This window comes from Odontomachus brunneus, unplaced genomic scaffold, assembly GCF_010583005.1.
Source record: "Odontomachus brunneus isolate Ranch 3 - 2012 unplaced genomic scaffold, Obru_v1 Obru_scaffold_118, whole genome shotgun sequence".
Lineage (NCBI taxonomy): Eukaryota > Metazoa > Arthropoda > Insecta > Hymenoptera > Formicidae > Odontomachus > Odontomachus brunneus.
Genome location: NW_022639568.1, coordinates 316,983 through 340,320, shown reverse-complemented (window position 1 = coordinate 340,320; position 23,338 = coordinate 316,983). Strand labels below are relative to the sequence as shown.

The following is a 23,338-nucleotide window of genomic DNA, read 5'->3' as shown; positions in this document are numbered from 1 at the left end:
TCGGTACGAATGGGATAAACAGGTTCACCTTTAGAAACGCCATGGATGGGTTGTCCCTCGGGTGCTGCGGGGATCAGAACAACCTGTGCGTTTGTTTTGAATTCATTCGAAAAGCCGGCTTTTGCGTCTCACGACGGGAATTTAATCGGAATTCAATGTCTCGAGATGTACGCACGGAGGAGACACTGAGGATATCACTTTGCCTAAATATGGTTGCCATAACAAAATATTCATGTTACTTTTCGCTGATGTATACAAACTGATTTGTAGCATGACCAACAACAGCCATAGTACTCTGGTACATTAACCTTTTTTAGTGTTTATCCGTACGTGTTTGAGCAATACCCTCAATGTTGTATGATGCAACTAAATTCTACGGATCTCTCAATCACAGTATTTCTGCGGATGATAACAGAGAGACAGCAGTATTCCTTTGGCTGAGCCAACTGCATATATGAGGATGACTAACTGAACATTAAGTATCATAAGAACTATGGCTGTGAGAACTGTATAGATCGGCATGCAACAACTTTTAATGTCATCGCCATTTCACTTGAAATCGCATAAATTTTCTCACTCAACCATAGAATATATACACGGAAAAAAAAGATTTGGTTAATTCAACCAAATCTTTTTTTTCCGTGTGAATATATCATAATTTTCCCCTTGCACTTGCGAACTGATAGATTAATTAGTTGACATCAGGGACTATGTAATTTTCAACGGAAATTTCACTTTCAAGCTCTGAAATTATTTTTACGAAAATTTTGACTCTTTGAATTTTATGAAAATTTTGTTAAATATATTTAATTTGAAGGCCCAGAGATTTATGGCCAAAAAGTCTTGAAACCGTTTTAGGCTCAAAATAAAGTTTAACAGATCGTTCGATCTTTTTCGATCACGCAAGGAGTGCTGTGCGCCACGCCCAGCCGTTAGATTTGCACAGCGCCGTTATTAGCGTTGCGTTTAACGCACGTATAAGTCCTATACGTGCGTGCGTGCGTGCGTGCGTGCATAGGTATGCAAGGGATACGCAGTGCGTCTCGCTTACGTGATCGCCATGCAGTCAGTCAGACCGCTCGTCATAAAGACCAGCAGTCGCACACGACGACGTATTATCGAATGAAGGATGCACGCGGTCCCATTTCGCGCGTGCTTCGTCTCGTTTTCCTTGTTAATATAACAGTCGGATTACTGTAACGTGTAACAGTCCACAGCAATGGTAATCTCGTCATTGCTATCTAGGCGTGCGTAATTATAACTGTTAACGTAACAATCCGGTACATTCTGCAGAGAGTGCAGAGAAAAAGAACCACCTTGTATAATCGGTCGATCCTTGACCTGTTGATTGTCGGACATCATAGTAGTGAGCGCACAGCGGAGTAATTCTTGAACCTCTTGTGAAAGATTCTTTAGTTCGTTGGTTAATCTCCCCTTCAGAGAAACAGGATAAGTCCGGCTGAAGAAAATCTTCGTGCGAAATTTCAACAATTGGCCGTAGTTATGCAAAATAACCCAATCACATGCAGTTTCGAAATAAATAAAGATGAAAATTTGACAAGTGATTTAAAAGGTATGAAGAAACTGAGGTTCTTTATATAAGACGTTTTTTGGGTATCAAAAGGAAGATGGGAGATCCTCGTTAGATGTCTGAAAATGCGGAGTTGACGTTGTTTGTTTTATTCATAAAAATTATTGATGTTAGGATTTGTTTTATTTGACAATCACGACACACCTTTAGTGTCAACCTAATTAGTGTGACAGCATCCTCTCTTGCGGGGTGATGGAGGGAACACATCCAGTCGATCGTTCGCTGATTCCTGGCGAATCATGCTTGGCCTTCGCGCATAACTAAGTCGATCGCTCGTTTACTCTAAATAGTCATCCGCTGATTCACGCTCGCTTCTCGATCGGTGGATTTTCTGGTCTTGGCCGGATACCGCGGCGCCGAAGGCTCTCGGGAGAGGCACGTTGTTTAATAATCGGCACTTGAATCTCTCGGCGAATTCCACGCCGGGGAATGTCGCGTATGCTCAAATGAATACGCGCGCGCGTAATCGGATCGTTCGTTACATGATCGTGTCGATTAATCACGCGCTTATGATTCATACTCGCTCACGCACATCGATCGAGCGTTCCGGCCTAATCCGTTTCCAATCTGTTTGCAGAGATCGCGAAGGTGCGGGCGAGCCTCTTTCAAATCAGCGGGGTGAAGAAAGAGCCGCTCGTATTGCCGGATCCCGAAGGCGACATCAAGACGCTCACGGAGAAAGTTTATGTACCCGTTAAGGAGCACCCAGATGTAAGTATACCACGAGGAAAGATATATACCAGGTATGTAAGTATGAAACCGGAATTTTTGTATAGAAAATACACGTTTATTGTATGAAAATGATAAAAAATATTTTATTCGAAGTATTGCCCATCGCTAGCTATACATTTTTCCCACCTGTCTGACAATTTGTGGATGCCACGCCAAAAAAACTGTTGCTCTTTTGAGGCAAACCAGTCATCGAGCCATTTTTGTACATTTTCGTAAGAAGTGAAGCGCTGCTTAGCAAGTGCGTGTCCCATCGATGCAAATAAATAGTAATCGGACGGAGCCAAGTCTGGTGAGTAAGCTGCATGCGAAAGTATTTCCCAACTGAACGCCTCAATCGTTTCCTTGACAAGTTTTGCTGTGTGTGATGGTGCATTATCATGAAGCAAAATCACTTTGTGTTGCCTTTTTTTATATTCTGGTCGTTTTTCACGCAAAGCTTGATTCAAATCGATCATTTGTTGTCGGTAGCGTTCAGTATTAACGTTTTGGCCAGGTTTTAGCAGCTCATAATAGATCACACCCTTCTGATCCCACTAAACACAGAGCATTGTCTTCCGTCCATAGCGATTTGGCCTTGCAGTCGATGTCGATGGTTCGCCTGGAGTTACCCATGATCTTTTACGCTTAGCATTCTCAAAATATATCCACTTTTCATCGCCAGTCACAATTCGATGGAGAAATGACTTTCTTTTATACCTGGCGAGCAGCATTTCGCAAATGGTTTTTCGGTTTTCCTGTTGTCTTTCATTAAATTCATGTGGAACCCATTTTCCCATCTTCTGGATCTTTCCCATGGCTTTCAAACGTATGGAGACAGCAGCTTCTCGTGTCACATTTAATTGATCCGCGAGTTGTTGTTGCGTTTGAGTGTCATCCTCATCAAATAATGCTTGCAATTCGCTGTCTTCAAACTTTTTCGGTGGTCTCTCACGTTCTTTGTTTTTCACGTCAAAATCGCCACTTTTGAATTTTTTAAACCACTCAAAGCACTGTGATTTACCAAGAGCATGCTCACCGTAAGCTTCGACAAGCATTCGATGCGATTCTGCAGCAGTTTTTTTCAAATGGTAACAGAAAATCAATGCTGTCCGCAAATCGTAGTTTCCAGGCACAAAATTCGACATGTTCAACGCTATTACAAACTATGCTGTTGTGTGAAACTTGTATTGTTGTGAGTTGAAAATCTTTGTCAGAGATGTCAACAAGGAAATGACGCCAATGACGCGGTTTGACGGTAACTACATTGACAGCTAGGACCATCTATGGGCAAATTCCGGTTTCATATTTACAGACCTGGTAGATGAGAAAAAGGAACAGAAAGAGAGAGAAAGAGAGGGAGAGAATTAGATAAAGAAAGACTTATATTCTCATGCACATTTTGCCGTTGCACGAACGGCCGCGGAAACTTGGCGCGCCTCCCGGATTATTTCGACGTGCGTGATTCAAGGACTCAGGATGAAAACACCGCGCGCGACGAGCTGACGGATCCGTAGGAAACTCGAAGCGACACAGTCTCGTAGAATACGCGCGATCCCCGATTTTATGAAACATAAATTAGTTAAGCAACGCGCGCATCCGCGTGCATTACGAATTCGCTGCTCTTCGTTGCCAAATGTCTCGTCGATTTGGATTTTCATGAATAACAGTCGTTTCAGTAATCATCATTCGTTTACGCGGAAATAAATATCCTTGTAATTGCGCAGTAAGTACAAATAGAAAGGCAATCTTATATCTATTTTATTTCGTAGAAGAGATAGAAATAAAATATATTTCATTTCTATTATATTTCTTCTACGGAATAAAATGGAAACAAAATAAAATTTCCTGTCTATTTTATTTTTTCCACGAAATAAAATAGGAATAAAGTTCTCTCTCTGTTTCTGTCGCGAAGAGTGTCTTTTTCCTCCTTTTTCTTTGCAAAGCGCGCCACATCGAAGATACATGAGTATCGTTCGCCGATCTCGGGGCAGAAATCGAGCGACGTGCTGGCTCTGTGCACCATCGAACGCACGCGCGCACAGCCGAATGTTATTTCCGTAACGCCCGAAATAGAGTTTGCAGCCGAAAGAACGGGACTCTCCTCTTTCCTGCTCTCCTCCTCCATTTCTTCGTCCGCCTCAGGCGCGCCTCCGCCGCGCGGCAGCTCATTGAGACGTAATAACGAGGTCGTAAGCTTATTAACCCTTCCTCGTGAATACGCGTGGGCGTCTCGATTTCTCGAAACTTATATATCGCCCGAGTTCTCAATTCATTTCGGGCGCGCCGTCGTCCACGCGTCAAACTTTCAATTTCACTATGTTTTGCTAGAAACAGCAAATTCTCTGATGAAAGGACATAAATTTGACTCGCGAACTAATAGATTCATTAATTGACATCAGGGACTATGTAATTTCCGACGGAAATTTCACTTCCAAGCTCTTTGAATTTTATGAAAATTTTGACTCGTTGAAATTTTGTCAAATTTATTTTATTTGAAGGGTGCGGCCAAGAGTGACTCAGATTCATGGCCAAAAAGTCTTGAGACCATTTTTAGGCTCAAAATAAAGTTTAATAGATCGTTCATCTTTTTCGATCACGACACAAGGAGGAGTGCTGTGCGCCACGCCCAGCCGTTACACGGGGAAAAATAATTTGCTGGCCCAGCAAATTTTCTGCTGGTCTAGTAAAATCTTTTCGTTATTATATGGAGAACAAAAAGATTTGGCAAGAGTACTAATTACTATTTGCTGGATATAATTTGCTGAGTCTACAAATTATTTTGCTATAAGAATCATGATGGATTTACATAAGCAGTTGCAGTTTTGCAAATAAATTTACTTACATTATTTTGCATCAATAATAAATTAACGTGATCCTTAGGACAAATATACTCAACAAATTTTTTCTCTCCTGGCAACGAAACTACTTCTGCTCTGATTTCGAATAATTTGTAAAATTAGTTATGTCAACTAATTTTTTTTGATGTCACTACGAATATGCAGTAGCAACGACAATTTTGCTAAAATTGTCGCAAAATTATTTTTCTCCGTGTAGATTTGCACAGCGCACAGCTCGACAAAGTTATTCTCCAGGTCCCATTGGTTTCACTTAAAAAGGCAAAGAGCTCTGAAATCGATCGAAATTTCGAGACTGTACACGGAAAAAAAGGTTTTGTTGAATTAATCAAATATCTGGTCGAATATGAACGATCCAGAAATTCCGATTGAAGTAAACTCCGAATTCTGTTTAAGTTAACAAGATTTTTGGTTGACTTAAACAGAATTCGGGTTACTTCGTTCATATTCGACCAGATATTTGGTTAATTCAACCAAATCTTTTTTTTCCGTGCAGTCTTTTTTGAAACATGAAATTTGGCCGCACTGTGCGACTTAGAAGTCGATTCTCCGCGTGAATCCGGTCGTGTGATTGGCGAGGGAGAAGTGTTGACCACGCGACGACGAAGAATCATGTCGATCTAATCACACGCGTGATAAGCGGACGTCCAAATGCTCGCGATCGCGCGCTCATTATCAGCTCATTATGGACTTGCGTTCTCGAGTGGGATCGATTATTCGCTCATTGTGTCGCGCGATTGGCCTCGCGTCACTTTCCTGCGCCCATCAAGGCGCGATAATTTCCGGACAGTTGCACGGATTGATCGTTGCGGAATCGACACTGTTCGATAACGTTATCGGCGTGTTATCGACAACAGCTTTGTCGCGTATCTCGCATCTTCGTTGAGTACTTCCGAGATGCTACTTTCTGGTAGCCGGCGTCGTCTCGTCTTGTCGAGTGCAACGAGCGGAAACATCGTGTTTTCCCGGGTCGAAATTTTGGCCTTGTGTTAAACTTTGGATATTAGTAGGGTCTACAATGAGAACTTAACGCCAACGCACAAGCATATCCGTAACATCTTTAGTTACGTTAAGTACTGACAATACAATGGCCATACCTGTACGTAAACTTAAACTTAAGTCAACGCACAAAGAAATCCATAAACTTAATATGTTACGGATATTCTTGTGCGGAGGCTCTAAGTTATCAAACTTAAGTTTTAAGCCTGAAGCCGTAAAAAATTGACCAATCACAGTCGATTATTTTCCTTATATTTGATGGTGATTGGTCAATTTCTCACGGCTTCAGGCTTAAAGCTTAAGTTCTCATTGTAGACCCCGTTTAAGTTAGCAAAGTAGGTTTAATTCTAATGATACAACTTACTCCTACTTTGACTCTGATAATGTCCGAAATTTCACTTTCTTCAGCGTCAAAATAGGTGTTGAATGGAACAGTGAGGCTGAAAATAGAATGAAAATTTTGACTCGGGCCCTCTGACTATGCTCCTCGTTTGGACGTGTGAGAAAAATGTGTGCGCGAGATCAAATCCGCTTTTAATCCGAGACTTCGTTTTCCCTTAACTCAGTAGTCTCTCTCCTCCGTCTTCTACTTCGTTTATGGGACCTCCATCCTTCCTCTCCCCCGACGTTATGTGCTCCGCGATATAAATTCGATCTATCTGTATAAACATCGAGTAACGTCGTTCGCGGTTTACAACTCGGAACCGCGAGATCGTCGAGAAAAAGAAAAGAAATGGACCAGCAGCGCGAGCTGAAGAGTCGCGAACGGGTGATTCATCGTCTAAATTTATCCACCTTTATTTACCGGGATCCAACAATGAAACTGGATATCTCTCGCGGGAAACGAGTTGGTCTTTTTTTTCTATTTTTTTCTTTTTTCTCTTCCTTTCTCTCCACTTCTCCCGCACCGCTGCCGAATATAGCGGACGGGAATATTGCGCGGGCGATGTTTTTGCGCTTCACAAACAGGGTGACATATTTATTTCCGCACGTATTACATCGCAATTGTCTACACGCGCGAGCGCGCGTAGGCTGGAAGTGTCCCTAAACGCGGGGGAGTCCCAACGACGGCATAAATCCGCGCGAAAACGACCTCCGGGCAGAGTCAGTCCTCGGTGAGATACAGGGAGATTCTTATTTGCGGGTTAATTAGCGAAGCAAGCGCGAAAGTGCGCGAAATGATAGTGATAGACACGCAGAATAATGGATCGTCCTGTCGCGTGATTGCAGTTCAACTTCGTCGGGAGGATTTTAGGGCCACGAGGCATGACCGCAAAACAATTGGAGCAGGAGACAGGATGTAAAATCATGGTCCGCGGGAAGGGGTCGATGAGGGACAAAAAGAAGGTAAGCATCTAGTTTCGGCGCTTTAGCTCGTAGCGCTCGTTTACATACATATACATATATTTACACACATCTCGCGTCTAAAATATCAACATGTATTATTCGCTCGATTTTTACCGTTCGGCAAAACACACCACGCCTCATCGAGAAGCGATACTTCCCCGCGAGTCTGTGCGCGAGAAATTTATTGAAAACTTAATTACGTTATTAACTGAGAAGAAAATACAGCTCGTTCGCTAATGACCGCGCGCGACGAGCCGAGCCGGAGTTAATTAATAAAATCGCAGCGGCTGTTGTAACGATGACAGCGCTCGATCCCACTAATCGATCGGTTTCGCCGTTCTCTTCTTGATTTCTTTAACTCCCCGCGCGATTCGAAGCGTGCTGTTTATAATCCAGTGTGGTTGATCGTGGAATAAAAGAATTTAATACTTCATAAATTAATAATACAATACTAGCGACAAGAGAGAGAAAGAGCGAGTAAGTCTCCGGGTAAGTTGTCAGACTGGTGACGAATGTGTGGAGTTTACGATTAATTATGAAGGATTGCGTAGAGAATATTAAAGGAAGCCCTGTATTTTTTCAAGCTGCACATGTGACGCGCGAGCGAAATGCTTTTCTCGTAAGTATACCGTAGAATCGAAGCCTCCCCCCATTTTAATTCGATGTGAACGCTGTACACACCTTTATTCTCTTCGCCTATCGACGCGAACGTTAAGCAAACGTTCGTCGAATATTTATTCTATGATTTACTTAACGAAAATCCGCGACAAACGCGTGCGCTCTCCTATAGACTCTTTGCTAATTAAAAGATTGTATTTTTATTCCTGCTCAAGAATAATGGTTACTTATATTTAATACGAGGAAGATAAGATTAATAGAGGAGATATAGTTTTATTCGCGCGAGATATCTTAGTTATTTATGACTTTGTTAATTTTATTCTCGGAGAGTCAAACGTTCGGGATTATAATTTCATATGAGCTCCACGATTTTTAAGTTTTGTGTCATGTGGCGTGTATATGTGTATTATGCGTGTGGATGTGTGTGAGTGTGTGAAGGGAACGCGAGTGTCTCGAGAAACAGTTACGCGCGTATAATAATCGCTGCGGTGTGTTGATTAACTAGGAGGAGCAAAATCGGGGCAAGCCGAATTGGGAACACCTGACAGACGAGCTGCACGTGCTACTCACCGTGGACGATACTGAGAATCGTGCTACCTTGAAGCTCGCTCGCGCCGTCGAGGAGGTCAAGAAGCTTCTCGTTCCCGTGGTGAGGAAGTTCCAACTGCAAACTCTTTTTCTTCTCCCTCGCGCACCCCCGCGACGTGACGACAATAGCCGTAAATAGTCGTGAGAGAGTCGACGGGAAATATCCGTCAAACGGAACTTCTCGTCTGTTGTTTTTACTACAAACTGTCAGAGACAACTTCAAAATCTCGCCTGAATTTTATTCCTCATAATTTACGTTTGTTTATTTCTTCCAATGCCTAAAGTCTCTAATACTTATTGTTATTCTGAGTTTTAGCATAAATATGGCAAGTCAAATGAAACGTTAGTTACAAAATCATGGAAATATATATAGTAAATATGTATAATAATCATCAAGTTATACATGAATGATATTTAAAAAGTTCAGATTAGAGAGAGAGAGAGAGAGATTGAGGACTACGAATCTGTGGCTATTGGCGTACTTTTAGTGTTTTTTTTTTTTTTTTTTACGTGAAAAAAGACATGAAGGAATGAAACATATCGTGATGAACGGCGCGCGACTGAGTCGTCAGATCTTGCTATGGAAATGCGATGAACTCGATCGATACGTTGCACGGATCGGCCCGATACAATGTACAGTGTGTTTTGATCGAGTGACGCAACGCTTCCAATGTGAACGGCGTGCGTCGCGTCGTTAATGACGTAATCGGCGCCTTCATATGTAAATGAAAAAAAAAAAAGAAGGCCCTATACAATGGCGCGTTAGTCTCTCTCGCGAGGCCCCTATAGAGTAATTATGCCTTTGCACCTCTGGTGATGGTGCGTTCTGACGGTGATGTCGATTGTTAGCAGGCTGACGGCGAGGATGAGCTAAAGAAGAGGCAGCTGATGGAACTCGCGATCATCAACGGCACTTACCGGGATTCGAACACAAAGGTTGCCGCCGCGGCAGGTACCGTTCGCAGAACTTGTCTCATTATGCGCACGCTTGAAGCTACGTCGTTGTTGTACAGCCACGAATATGCACGTGAGATCCAAGGATGCGCCAATTCGAGAAACAGGAATCAGCGTGGTTCTTGAATCACGCGAATCCACTCGCGCGCTTTTCGCTCGTGTGTCCAATCGCGATTTGTTTCGTTTACGTGTCCCAGTGAAATAATCTCGTCGACATGATCACCGTGTGTCGCAAGCATCCCGGGAATAGGATGACGGCTAACGTTAATCGGAAGGAAAAATAGCCAATTTCGTCATGTGATTATGATGTTTCGACTTCAGCTCGGCGACCAGTCTCGAGACAGACCGTGTGTTGACCAAAGAGGGTGCTCTCTAAATTTCTTTGAGTGAAATTCCAGTCGAGTCATTTCAAGTCGAATGACTTTTCATACACAGCCAATTCACATAGAGTGACTTTCATATAGGCTGAATCCTCGGCTCGGAATCGCCGAAGGAATATTTTCATTTCAAAATTGAAGAGAGAGTCAATCTAATATCCCATCATAAGAACAAATTCACTTCAATCGACTGAAACATTCACTCGTATTGATCAAGAATCTTCTCTAAGTCAAACATTCACTTTATTGTAATTTCGCGCAGCAGTATCTTCACCATCGCTGAGTGAAATTTCACTCTGAGAAATTCAGAGAGAATATATCTAAAAAATAGCAAATATTTATTTGATGGGCACTAATATAACAGATTTGCTTCAATCTAAATTCTTTATTAAAAGTAAAATTAATAATTGCTTTCATGAGAAGCTAAAGTTCTCTTAAAATTTTAAGAAAATTTATATATTTTTTATTTGGGAACTATTATACATATAAGTAAATATTTTATTATATAATATCCCACCAAATAATTATTTAGTATTTCTTAGACACATTTTTTATCAGTATATGGTGATGATAAAAAACATGTGAGAAAACTCTATGGGCGATTAGATAATGCGGTTAATCTTGAATAGAAGGAAGAAGAAAAAAATAAGAATGATAGTAAAGAAACGATAATAACGAAAAGAAATGATAGTATAGCGATAAGTACAGTCCGCGTAACGTTGCAAGTGCCCTAAACTGTTTTTTTCTTCTTTCAAAGACTCTAACGTCTTTATGTAGCAATGCTTTGTGTAGCATCCAACGAAGACTCCGTCTAACGTATGATTACTATTGTAGCCTGCGACGAGGAGTGGCGGCGGGTGGCCGCCGCCGCGGCGGAGACGCAACGTCTGCTGCCGGGCCTGGCGACGCCGATGCGAACGCCGAGCACGCCCTTGGGCGCGCCGCTGATCCTGTCGCCGCGGATATCCGTGCCGACGACCGCCGCGTCCCTGCTGAACGGCTCCGGGCCGCCGGGTTCGCTGCTGTCTGCCGGCGAACCCCATGGACTCATCTACACGCCGTACGCGGACTACGCCAACTACGCACTGGCTGCGTCACCGCTGCTCACCGAGTATGCCACAGCGGATCATTCTGGTGGGTTGTTTGCTCGTTGAGATTACCGTCTCTCGCGACAGACAGGGAGGGAAAGCGTATGCGCCTCTGCTCTCGCGAGAGAAACCAAGCTCGTGCGACGCAAACGCGCGCCGCGAATACGCGCGAAGCAACAAATGTGCGTGCTGCAGATGTGCGCTCCGAATTGTAATAGAGATGACGATAATGCACGTCCGCCGGAACGGAAGGGACGGAGCCGCGCGCGCTCGCCGCATATTCTATTCTTGATATTGCTGCTGATATTAATTATTTTATCGTTATTATGTTTATTGGTCAATCGTTACGAGTTCATTTTTATCGATAATACGCTGTACGTTGACGACGGTCGTTGGTGACTCTCTGCCTTGCACCGCGAAGCGCGACAGTTGCGGCGCGACGGTGACAGCTGTCTTCGCCTCTTTTTTAATTATGTGACCGCGAGTCCCTCGAGATTAGACGAGCGACGAGCAATTAACGCCGACTAATGAGATCAGAAGGGAATATTCTCTCTCCAGGAGGGAATCTTATCAGACGTTGTCGATCGCTTATTCGAGTCGACGAGTGCACTCGTAACACTCGTCGGCTGTGAGTTCTCTTCTGAGTACCCTGATTGGAGCATCAAGTTATAATTTTGTATTCTTTATGTCTAAAGACAATTTTGCAAATTGTGGTGATTCCACCGCGCTTTGGACGCGCATCACAATGTACTGCTGGCAGTAAATTATCGGACTTGTATTTAATCACGAAGAGTCGCTCGTGTAATCGCAAATCTTCGCCGAAAAAAGTGCCAATTTTTTTACATTTTACTCTTGAATCGTAGTCGAAATTGATTACGCGCGTTAGAGATCGAGATCTCGGACGTTCGGCGTCGTGCGACGCCGACAGCAATTCACTCCAGGAGAGCGTCACCAATACCGTAACACGTGGTACAATCACGTAGACTGTAAGTCGATAATTGTTATTACGAGCCGACCGCTCTTTTAGCCATTAATTATTATTATTATTATTATTATTATTATTATCCGCGTTCACCATCACCGTCATTATGTCACACATTGTCTCCATCATCATTGATCATCGCCGTCGTTCCAATCGCCATTATCATCATCATCACCATCACCTTTATCACATTCATCATCATTGTAGCAGTTAGCGATTATCTAGGAGGTGGATAGTTAGCTTAGAATATTATATATATATATATATCCAACACAACCGAATCAGTCATTTGCTAGTCTCGTGTCAGTTCAGATGTAATGATAATAATTACGCGAAAACGTTAGCGTGTAACGTAACGTATGCTCCGTGTCTCCGATATAATGATATATCACGAAGATTCAGGGTTATCGTAGCGATAGAGTGTCGCGGCGGGAGTACAGGCGCGCGCAAGGCCGTATTCGTCGGCATGGCTTTGTCGGGGACGATAGTAGCGACAACAGAAAGAGGAAGGAGTAGTACGGAAGGAATAGAGAAGAGAGCTTAGGGAGCAGACATTTGACACACCCGTCGTACTCGTGCTGTATCGCGTGTGGACGTAGCTATACTAGTCCGAAAGCTTTTCTTACGTAGAGCCCGGGATTCACAGACAGCCGCGCGTCCTTGCAGGATAACGTGCATATCTACCCGCGCTCCTCGAATCGCTCTTCGCGTCTTTTTTTCTTTCTTACGTCTGCTCGTATCGCGCAGATCTCGCGTGATCGTAAGCTCGCGAAACTTAGATAGGCTAGCGAGAGGAAGTCGCGGCAAAAGGAGGGCGATCGCGTGCAGTCCGCGTCGCGTTCGGGGACGACGTTGCAGTGACGTCGTCGTCGTCGTACGGAGAACCTTAGACAATGTCGCGAAGTCTTGTTGTCCATAATCGTGTCGCGTACTCGGGATGTATCTGGGACACCAAGAGCCTTCTTCCTGCGCGCACCTCACCGTCCCACCACAGCCACACATATCCCCAACATCGTCCCGCAGTAGCTTCACCTGTCCGAAGTGGTACACACGAGTTTACGGATTCCCCTGAGACGTTGCACACGCGGTAGATAACGATAGACTACGTTCTCCGACAGTTTCGCGTGTCTGCCTCTTTCTTCCTCCTCCGTCACAGAGGCACTCAAGTTACCCGGTGAAAGAATGTCGCCGCGTCGACCTGGCGTACACTTTCAATGACGGGTTTCCCCGCGAAGGGACCCGTGAGATGCGCGACGCGTTTATTATCGCGCACCACTCAATGCAATAATCAAAGGCCATTCGCGTTGTAGCTGTTTTACATGTGTATTTTGTGTAGCTTGTGTGTTCGTTGGTGTATATATATACGCGTGCACACGTCATCTACGTCATGTACGTATATACATATTTTAGAAATTAATATACATACACATATATATGTATATATATATATAATATATTTATTGCGAAGGTATATATATATATATATATATATATACATATATATATTTTTTTAGAGAATATACATATATATGCATAATATATTTATTGAAAAAAGAAGAGATAAAATATTAACGTTGTATGGAGCTAGGTTTTTTTTTTCGCGGCTTTCTTTTGTAGAGTTCGACAGCGGAAAGGATGTGTCATCGTCGGATACATCACAGCGTTTAGAGACGTTTCTCCGTGCTGGAAAAAAAGAACAAATGCCGGAAGGGAGTCTTTCAATGAAGTTTTCGTAATGAACGGCCTGTCGGTAGGGCGATGATGATAGTACATTAGCCGAACACACATTTTTAGTTCGCGTTTTCTCTTTTTTGCCTTTCAATTTACTCTTCCTTTCCGTTTGTCTTATCTTGTGCGCGCATACGTTATCGCGCACACTTGACTCCAAAAATTGTGTACATTTTAACGACAACGTAACCTACGAAGTACCACTAGAATCCCAATTGAATCCCTCGGGTTGATAATCCTAACACGCGACTAAACAACTAATCAACTCTCTCTTGATCCGTCCACCTCTCCTACGAAACCTACTTATGCGCCACCGCGCGTTGGTGGTGTTTTTTTTTTTACTTCTCACACACACGCACACGCATATTCTCTCATCCCGTCGGTCCGAACGAGAAATCGTACCTCCGTTACGTAACTCTTGTGCAGTAGTGGCTCTACAGCGACGTAATTGCGCGAATCGCTTAGGCAGCTAGTAGCGATAGTTATCTAAATGAGGAGGAGAACAAAAAAAAACTCGATTGCACTCTTGAGAAGAGCTATACGGTAGCTATTTTTCGTCTTGAATTTCTTTGTTAATTATACTTATTCGAGGAAGCGCGTAACTCGCACGCTTAAAAAGAGGAATCCAATCGAGATTAGCGTCGTTGATCGTACGTATAGCGCGAATCGGATTATAGCGGGTTCGGTTCGGCGAGGACTCACAACAGTCTTAGTCTCAGTTTCATGAAATTCTTGACTCGAAAAGAAATCATCGGATCTGTCGCGCGCAACACGCCATACAACAAATGTTACAATGGCTGGTGATAGGGTAGTCTATATAAATAGATACATACGTATGATATACACGTAGGACTTTTTAGGCAAACAGTTGTAGGTGGAGGGAGAACATACCCAGGGACCAAACAATATTTTGTGGACTGATGGTTCTAGCGTTTACTTGTAGCGTTGTTCATGACGAGCAGGAAAGACTATGCGTTCAAAAGTATTCTCTCACTTTTTTTTCGTTTTCGAGTCGCGTGTTCACGCCCCACCCGCAGGAGCACAACAAAGAAGGATTAAACAATGAAATTAGCACTTATATATACATCATATATATATATATATATATAATATATACACATATATATATTTATATTCAAGATATATTCTATATATACACAATATACTTTCGATAGCATAGTCTTTAATTTTAAAATATTTTATTGCGAATTATATAATATATATATCATATCACGCATACACACACACATTATTTTATATGTTTATTTAATTTTATTTTTATAAAGATTTAGCCGTTATAAATGTATTTATACGAGGTTAAGGGCCGAAGCAACGGGTAGATATAATCTCAATACTCATTGTTGTTTAGAAACGAGTAGGAATCGAGTCGGTAAAAATCGCGATTCTTCTTTCTTTCATTTGTTTTTTTTTTTTTTTTTTTTTTTTTTTTTTTTTTTTTTTTTTTTTTTTTTTTTTTTTTTTTTTTTTTTTTTTTTTTTTTTTTTTTTTTTTTTTTTTTTTTTTTTTTTTTTTTTTTTTTTTTTTTTTTTTTTTTTTTTTTTTTTTTTTTTTTTTTTTTTTTTTTTTTTTTTTTTTTTTTTTTTTTTTTTTTTTTTTTTTTTTTTTTTTTTTTTTTTTTTTTTTTTTTTTTTTTTTTTTTTTTTTTTTTTTTTTTTTTTTTTTTTTTTTTTTTTTTTTTTTTTTTTTTTTTTTTTTTTTTTTTTTTTTTTTTTTTTTTTTTTTTTTTTTTTTTTTTTTTTTTTTTTTTTTTTTTTTTTTTTTTTTTTTTTTTTTTTTTTTTTTTTTTTTTTTTTTTTTTTTTTTTTTTTTTTTTTTTTTTTTTTTTTTTTTTTTTTTTTTTTTTTTTTTTTTTTTTTTTTTTTTTTTTTTTTTTTTTTTTTTTTTTTTTTTTTTTTTTTTTTTTTTTTTTTTTTTTTTTTTTTTTTTTTTTTTTTTTTTTTTTTTTTTTTTTTTTTTTTCTTTTTTTTACATTACACGTGAAAGACTTTTATTACCTGATTTCTCAACAAGAATCAAAAGTGGTGTCTTCGCCGCGCGAAGAAAACGAGTAGTAGCTAGCAAACAGCCCGGTGACGATTAGTTGTGTCTCGAGTATTTAACGAATTTTATATATACACATACATACGCGTGCGCGCACACGCGGAACGTGAATCGTGTACCTACAATTATAAGCATCGATAGCGAAAAAGAGATGTCATATTATACACACATATACATATATACATATATGTATGTATATATATTATACGATAGGCTTGTGTAGAAAAAATCTAGCAAGTAAGGAAGAGATTTAAGCATGTTGCTCCAATGGAGCTGTGTCTCTCACCTCTCACGCGAGGGTGGCGAAGACGTGTTAATGTAAACAATTTCAGGGACAACGCACTCGATTTCACTGACAATGTATTCTTACAGTATTCTTACAGAGTGTTCTGGTAGGACGAGCAAGCTCACCCGGCTGCCATCGTATTACGAGAGCCTGAAGAGCGCAATCGAGTGTAAACCGCAAGAGAGAGAGAGAGAGAAAGAGAGAAAGGAAAAGAGAAAAAAACAAAAAAGAGAAAGAGAGAAGGTATGACGGAGAGATCACGGCCATGTCGCAAGGCTTTCGTGTCTCTCTTTCTCCATTCGCATAATTCCGCATTCACGATTCTCGAGTCCCAAATGACAGTATGCGAGAAGACGAGCGGTGAATCTCGTCCTCGCGAAATGTCGTGTCTACCGAACAGTATTCCGCGCGAGTCGCGCATTTACGATGGCTCTTCGTGCATTCAGCCTCGTCTCAGCCGTCCCCCGGAGATGACGATTAAGTAGTGAACAACTCTCTCTCTTGCGGCCTCTTCGGTGTCGGTTGCGCGCCGCAGGCGATCGCAGCATGTTAATCCGCGATGCCGTCACGAACGACTCGCGGCGGCATTGCCGGAACCCGTTGCATAAGAAAAGAAGACAAGTAGGAGGAGAGAGAGGGGAGGTGCTCGAAAGAATATCATGCGCCTCTACGAATGTACACTGAGAAGTGTCGCAAGAGAATAGACCATATGATGTTTATGGGAATCTGTTCTATGGAATTTCTGCAATTCTGAATTCTCCGTGGAAAAACACGTGATTCTCATAGATATCAGTCTCTCCTTCTTTTCTATGGAACGGGCTCCTTGGTGTGTCGTTCTTTTTTTCTTTTTTGTTTACATTAATAATAGCGTCAGGATTCTAGATTTTAGATAGCCGGCGGCGAGCACAGCGTGCGCGGATCGCGCACGCAGAAGAGACTGCTCGTTTACACTACTCATGCTTGTATTTTGGCGACAGGCGCAGCGGCCGCTGCCAAGCAGCGTAGGCACCTGGGTCAGATCCGCGAACACCCTTATCAAAGGGCCGGCGCTCTCTCGTGAACACACGGAGACAGTGCGATATGCAAAGAGAGAGAGAGAGAGAGAGAGAGAGAGCGAGAGAGAAAGAGAGAGAGAGAGAAAGCGAGCGAGCGACCGAGCGAGAAAGAGAGAGAGAAAAAAGAGAGAGACAAAGAAAGACAAAAATAAGAAAGAGCACTGTTCTCGCGCCACCGCGGAAAGGTTAGTCCTGCACATAAGAAAATTCGTTCTCTTTTTTATATATCCTCTTACTATTATTTTTCTATTTTTTTCTTCCTTTGCGTACCGTTTACTTACGACGAGACGTACTCGCGCAACGTCGTCATTCTCGAATGGTCTCGCATGTTCGCGGCCGTGCGCGTTTCCAGCGCACGGCGGGACTGATCTGAGATCTCTCGAGAAGCCGTGGTACACGGTGGTTATTCGATCGCGCTCCGCAGTCGGTCTCGGGAACGTTTCTTTCTGCGAAAACACGTGCGGAAAAACAGCCAGCGATAATCGCGATATTGCTGTGTCGCCATTCGTTCTATTCATTTTTATATATTTTTATGATCCATGCATATATACGTATCTCTCGCGATAAAATTCTCAGGTAATGGACTCTCCTGCTTGCAGTGTTTCCGCGGAGAAACTTGCGTGCTCGACGGTAACGCATTTTTGCACGCTTACGTCACTCGGTGACGCGACCAACTGACCCCCGTGTTCCACCGTTCCGGTTCTATTGAGGCCTCACAAACGTGCCTCGCGTGATGTTGCGTCCGTTCTCCCGGATTCCTCCGGATCTCTCGCGTCGCAACGCTCTCGATGATACGCGCGTACGTCTCGTCCTGTGTACCTGACGCCGCGCCGATCGACATCGGTTTCTCGCTGAGATCGCTTCACTTCTCTTAGGCCTGCATCGATAATCGCTGCTTGAAACTTGTCTCAACTTGTGAGACATTCAGATTCGAGATTGGAGTCAGATGTGGCTTTCTCAGTGGAATCGCGCGATTGTAGATACAACGTTACGCACATCATGTAATTCAGCTGAAAGACTCACATCTAACTTTTAAATTCAGATCTGCGTATCTCACATGAGACAAGTTTCAAGTAACGACTATTAGTACGAACCTTACATATATACACACATACACAATATCCACCTACGTACACACGTACACGTGCGCGTCTTTATCTACGTATCACGCAGGTAGATTTCCTTACGGGAGGATGATTGATGTCGCAATGCGTATCCCCCTCTCACCTCTGAAACAGGTCGCGCTCTCCTCAGACCTCCGGCGCGGCGGAAACTGCGTGGCTTACATTAGCCGTAATAGCAGGTACAACGCCGAGATAATTGGAAGGAGAACGGGAGAAAGAAGTCGAAAGGAAAGGAGCTTGTGATTGCGTGGGAGAGGGAGAAACTCTCTGAGAGTCGGAGGACTGCGTCGCAGAAAGCGAACGCGTCCGGAATGTTGTAAACGCGTGGCGCGTCTTCGAAGCACTTTTAACGCAGATTTCCGCCGCTAAAGAACGCCGACGCTGACGAAATCACGATAGCTCGAGCGAGGGCGATCCATCGTCAGCTGACACGTCATCTGAGGAAGTCACGCGCGACCTGTACAAATTTTACTTTATTTCATTTTATTTTCCTAAATACTTTTAAATACTTAAATCCGATCTCTCGTGATGCGCTCTCGGCGTGACTCCCCCGCTCTTAGGCCCGAAAACGTTCGCTGGAAACGTCTGTATCGAATAAGGCGGGTTAAAGAAAGTCCGAGAGACTGAGAATCAGGACGAATCCTCTCGCGTTGTTCGATACAAGACGGTACATTCCCGATCTCCTTCTTTTACCTCCGGATTTACCGGGCCAGACCTCGCGTTGTTTACACAAAACGCAAACGTGGGTGCGCACCTCCTCTGTTTTGCACATATACTTCGGTTACAAGCAAGCACCACGACTTACGGACTATTCGTGCGGATCCAAATAGTCCTCGCGCCAAGAATTCGAATGACAATTATTATATGAGGTCGTCAACTTTATCTAAACATTATTACATTGACAATTATTGTTATACGTCGTTTGATTACTCACGAATGAGAACTCTGAGGGGGTGGTAACGCGGTACGATGCGAAGGTTCACACATCACATCTATTTGATCGGTGTCATCGATTGATATCTGCCATCGTGTTTAACGAGAGCGGATAATTTCGCTTCCAAATCGTCGAGATAGAAGCGCGTTTCTCTTAAGTCGCCTCTATTTTGTTTTGTTTTTTGATATGATGCGTCGAACGCAATTGTGTGTTTTAAATAATTTCATCATTTGTCCGCGTTCTAATAGTTTGAAAAGATGACAAGAAGAAACGGCAACTCGTGGGGACGCAACAAATGCTGCCAGAGAGAAAAAGAGAGAAAGATGGCATATCTCCCGTCCTTTTTACATATTTTTTATCACTAACCAATATTTTTTTTTTTTACATAATTCTAATTGACATTCCTTATTATAGATGCAATTTCACCAATTACATTGGTCGCACAACTTGTACCATCTTTATTTATAAACTAACAATGCTACCCATACACACACACAAACACGCATACGTCCAACTGACAGCAATATACAATTTGCCTTCAACAGAACTGACATAACAGATGCATAAAAACTATCACGTGAGAGATTTGTTTAAAATAGAAATTACACGCGCTGCAATTTCTATGGAGAACCATTTCTTCCCCGTGGATTGTTTTCGTATTAGAAATCGCGCTCGTGCGAATAGTCCATTTCTTTGGCTAGTTTAAATTACATCTTGTTCTTATGTGAATTAGGATAGAGACACTGGCGTCATCAAGCGAGGAAGCTTAGATTTCGTAATTATGTAATTATGTTATTCTCGGGATCGTAGGAGTAAATGCACGGATTTAGCAATTATCGCGTTTATCCTAGCATTGAAAGAGGGTATTGTTTCGCTTCGCGAACAAAAGGATTATTCGCTCGGACGCGTTTAATTCCTGCTTACAAACTACTACACACATACACACAACATGTACACGGACAGACAGACAGATACGTATGTACATAAAGAGTATCCCACAAGTCGCGGATCAATCGGTATTGGAAGGTTCTATGAGAAAACTACGTTTAATCGATACGCAATCGTAGTAATGATTATATCAAAATGAAAAATAACCTCGAAGTTTTTTTCTCCGACTCGCAGATTTTATTCAAAAGCATTCTTCAGTATGATTTTCTCTCTCTAAGAAAAGATGAAGCGCGTCGAAACAAACTTTTGACAACTATCCAGCTGCGATTTTGCAATCCCGATCGTTTCTCATGGATATTCCTAGTAAATCTTTGGCGAGATTTCTCGTCGGATCTTCCGTTTGTCAGTTCGTCCGCTCGATCCACCACTCACGATACGTCATGCACACGTGTATCAAGGATCTGTTTAATAATGTATATTAATAATACGCTTCTTTAAAAAAAAAGAAAAAGCAACGCCTGGAATTGTACTATATAGATATCTGTCCTGTATGGCACGTGCAAAATGAAAAGAAAGAATGGAAAAAACACTCATGAGCCTCTGACACCTGCTTGCTCTGATGGGACATTAATCACTAAAGTTCGACAAGTTCGCGGGTCGCGAAGTGATAAATAATAATATGCCGTCGTACTATTACTTACTACTACTTACTATTTACTACTACTTCTACTACTACTATTACTACTATTACTACCACTACTACTACTACTACTGTTATCACACATAACTACAAGTGTCAAAATTCCGTGGTGTAATCTCGTGATTTACCGGTGCTATGTGGTGGCAGGTGCACACCCAGCAGGCTGCCTGTCTCTCCGGAATATTCATTGTGTAACGTGTTCGGGAGTAACCACGAATCCACACACGTGTGTGTAACGAATTAGCGAATTAACGAACCAGTGATCGATCGACCTATTCTTTCCATCCAATTCGCGTTCTCCTCGCCTGTATCTGGCCTGCATAAACAGGCAGCCACGTTTCACGTACACCGCCGCGGGGTAGATGCACCAGAGTGACCGTCCGTATCTCAGTGAACAAGTAGAAAAAGCGGATATTCAACAACTCTGTCTTCCTCTTCGACGAGAAATATTCTCGATGAAAGTTTCGAGAATGAGCGCTGCTTCGAATAAACAAAATCGACTTCTTTGAACGAAGGGCCGATTGAAGCCAGCGAGTAATCGAGATAATTCACTAACATTCCGTAGAAATAATAAAATCTGATGCATCTATCCTGAAGCGCGGGGGTCTTCTCGCAGTGGCGTTTGTCTGCCAAGACTGTCAAAACTACTCTGTGACTGTCCTATGCGCGGGGAGGGTACACGAGGCGGTGTCACTCGTCGTCGTCGTCGCGAAGACAAAGTCGCGGAGTCTGGTCGTTTACGCAGCCGACACTTTAGCGCTGGACGCTTCGCGAGACGACCGAGTGACGCCGACTTGCGATACGAAGATCGACAAGACATCCTTCGCGCGTCTCACATCACTCATCACACACCTATAGTCGTCTAGATTATAATCTCGTTGATTGTCGACGCGCGTTATCGCGGATCGAGACGCTTCACACTAATAATATTTTACAAAGTAGCAACAAGCCCGTGTGCAAAGCAATGCTTCGTCGTCGCCAATTCTTCCCGCAGTCTCTAACCGACCTCGCGATCGCATCTCTCGCGAGCGAAAAATAAACACAATAATCGCACGAGACGACACGAGCAAGGTTGCACCTTCCTACGGTCGACTTCTAATCGGGATCGAGGGAAGGAGACGATATATTTCCGTTCACGAAGACTTAACTGACAATTAATCGGCGCACCGATACATCTGTATCACGATTGTTATGTCATATCCTTATATATATGATGACACATTCATATATATATCTATAATATTGTTATATCATATCATTATATATATATGCATACACGCGATAGACACACAGAAGCGTTGCTTTTCACACTAACTTGTATTTCTCTCAGCTGGCGAGCTATACTAGTTAATTAATTGTTAACGCGTCGGTCAGTCATGTAATCAGATTACTAACAAACTGTTTTTTCTTTTCTTTCTTGTTAACCCCGGTTGCCCGTGGCCTGTAGGCTTGGAGTGCTAACAATGGATATCCACTCGCCCCGTGCTAACACCTGGACTCTGGAACAGCATCCCGCGTTCGATCGGTTCACCAACCAGCCGACCACCTTCGCCGTCCGCGTCACCAGCCCCGTTCGTCAAGCTTATCCATCATCCTGTATCCTCTTAATGTTCGGGACGTAGTTTCTCGCGCGTATCTGCGTATAATAATTGTGATTATTATTACTAGGTCAGGTCGTGTCGAGCTAATCGCGTTGCAATTCAGACAGGGATCTCTATTGCAAGGAGATTAACATCGCACAATATAAAACATATAATATAATGAAAAAAATTTTTAAATCTACAACATATATATATATATATATATATATATACACACACACACACACACACGCGCGCGCACGATGTGTGCTAAATCGTGGGATTCTGTTGTCGTACCTAAGCGATCACAACATATCTCTCCGCGAAAGGCTCGACTCGACGGCGGATACAACGATATGACGATCGATGAATAAATTGCGCGACGAGATTCACAGAATACACACGTATAACGTGGAAAAGAATAAATAGAAGGAGAAAAGGGGTAAGAGAAAACTATCAGGGAGAAAAAGGCTTTGCGCATCGTGGAAAAATGTTTTCCGCGCGGGAAAATTCGCGCGCTCTTTTTCGCTGGTAAACAACGCGCGGGACTGTTCCGGACTGGTTTTGGAAGCGAGTCAAGTATGCGGAATCCGCGAATTCCGCGCGACGGTCACAGCGGCGGCATAGTTTACGGTAGTGTATAGCTCTAGATATTACGGATAATAGTTTAACGGATATTTCTACTTGACTCTCGTTGTGAGCGCCTTGTAAGTTGCGCGACGCATTCGCAAGTATTTTGTTTGTTTTTTTTATTTTCTCTCTCTTCTCGCGACGGCGAAAGTGAAAACGTTGTTCGCGCTTTTTCTTCCTCCCCCCCCCCCCCCCCCCCCCCCCCCCCCCCCCCCCCCCCCCCCCCCCCCCCCCCCCCCGCC

General features: G+C 42.6%; 1 protein-coding gene across 5 annotated transcripts in view; it reads left to right on the top strand.

Moving 5' to 3' along the window:
• Positions 1 to 23,326, top strand: part of LOC116849543 (protein held out wings) — a 43,963-nt gene extending 20,637 nt beyond the window's left edge. Inside the window, exons 2-8 of one of the 5 annotated variants that reach the window (XM_032826786.1) lie at positions 2,169 to 2,302; positions 7,387 to 7,503; positions 8,627 to 8,770; positions 9,559 to 9,661; positions 10,875 to 11,174; positions 17,163 to 17,425; positions 22,334 to 23,326. In XM_032826786.1, the coding sequence (XP_032682677.1) occupies positions 2,169 to 2,302; positions 7,387 to 7,503; positions 8,627 to 8,770; positions 9,559 to 9,661; positions 10,875 to 11,174; positions 17,163 to 17,245 (881 nt within the window). In that variant the 3' untranslated portion in view covers positions 17,246 to 17,425; positions 22,334 to 23,326. Of the gene's footprint in view, positions 1 to 2,168; positions 2,303 to 7,386; positions 7,504 to 8,626; positions 8,771 to 9,558; positions 9,662 to 10,874; positions 15,298 to 17,162; positions 17,426 to 22,333 lie in introns of those variants that run through there. The other 4 variants (XM_032826788.1, XM_032826787.1, XM_032826790.1 and 1 more) reach the window with 4 other exon arrangements.
• Positions 23,327 to 23,338: the final 12 nt, after the last annotated feature.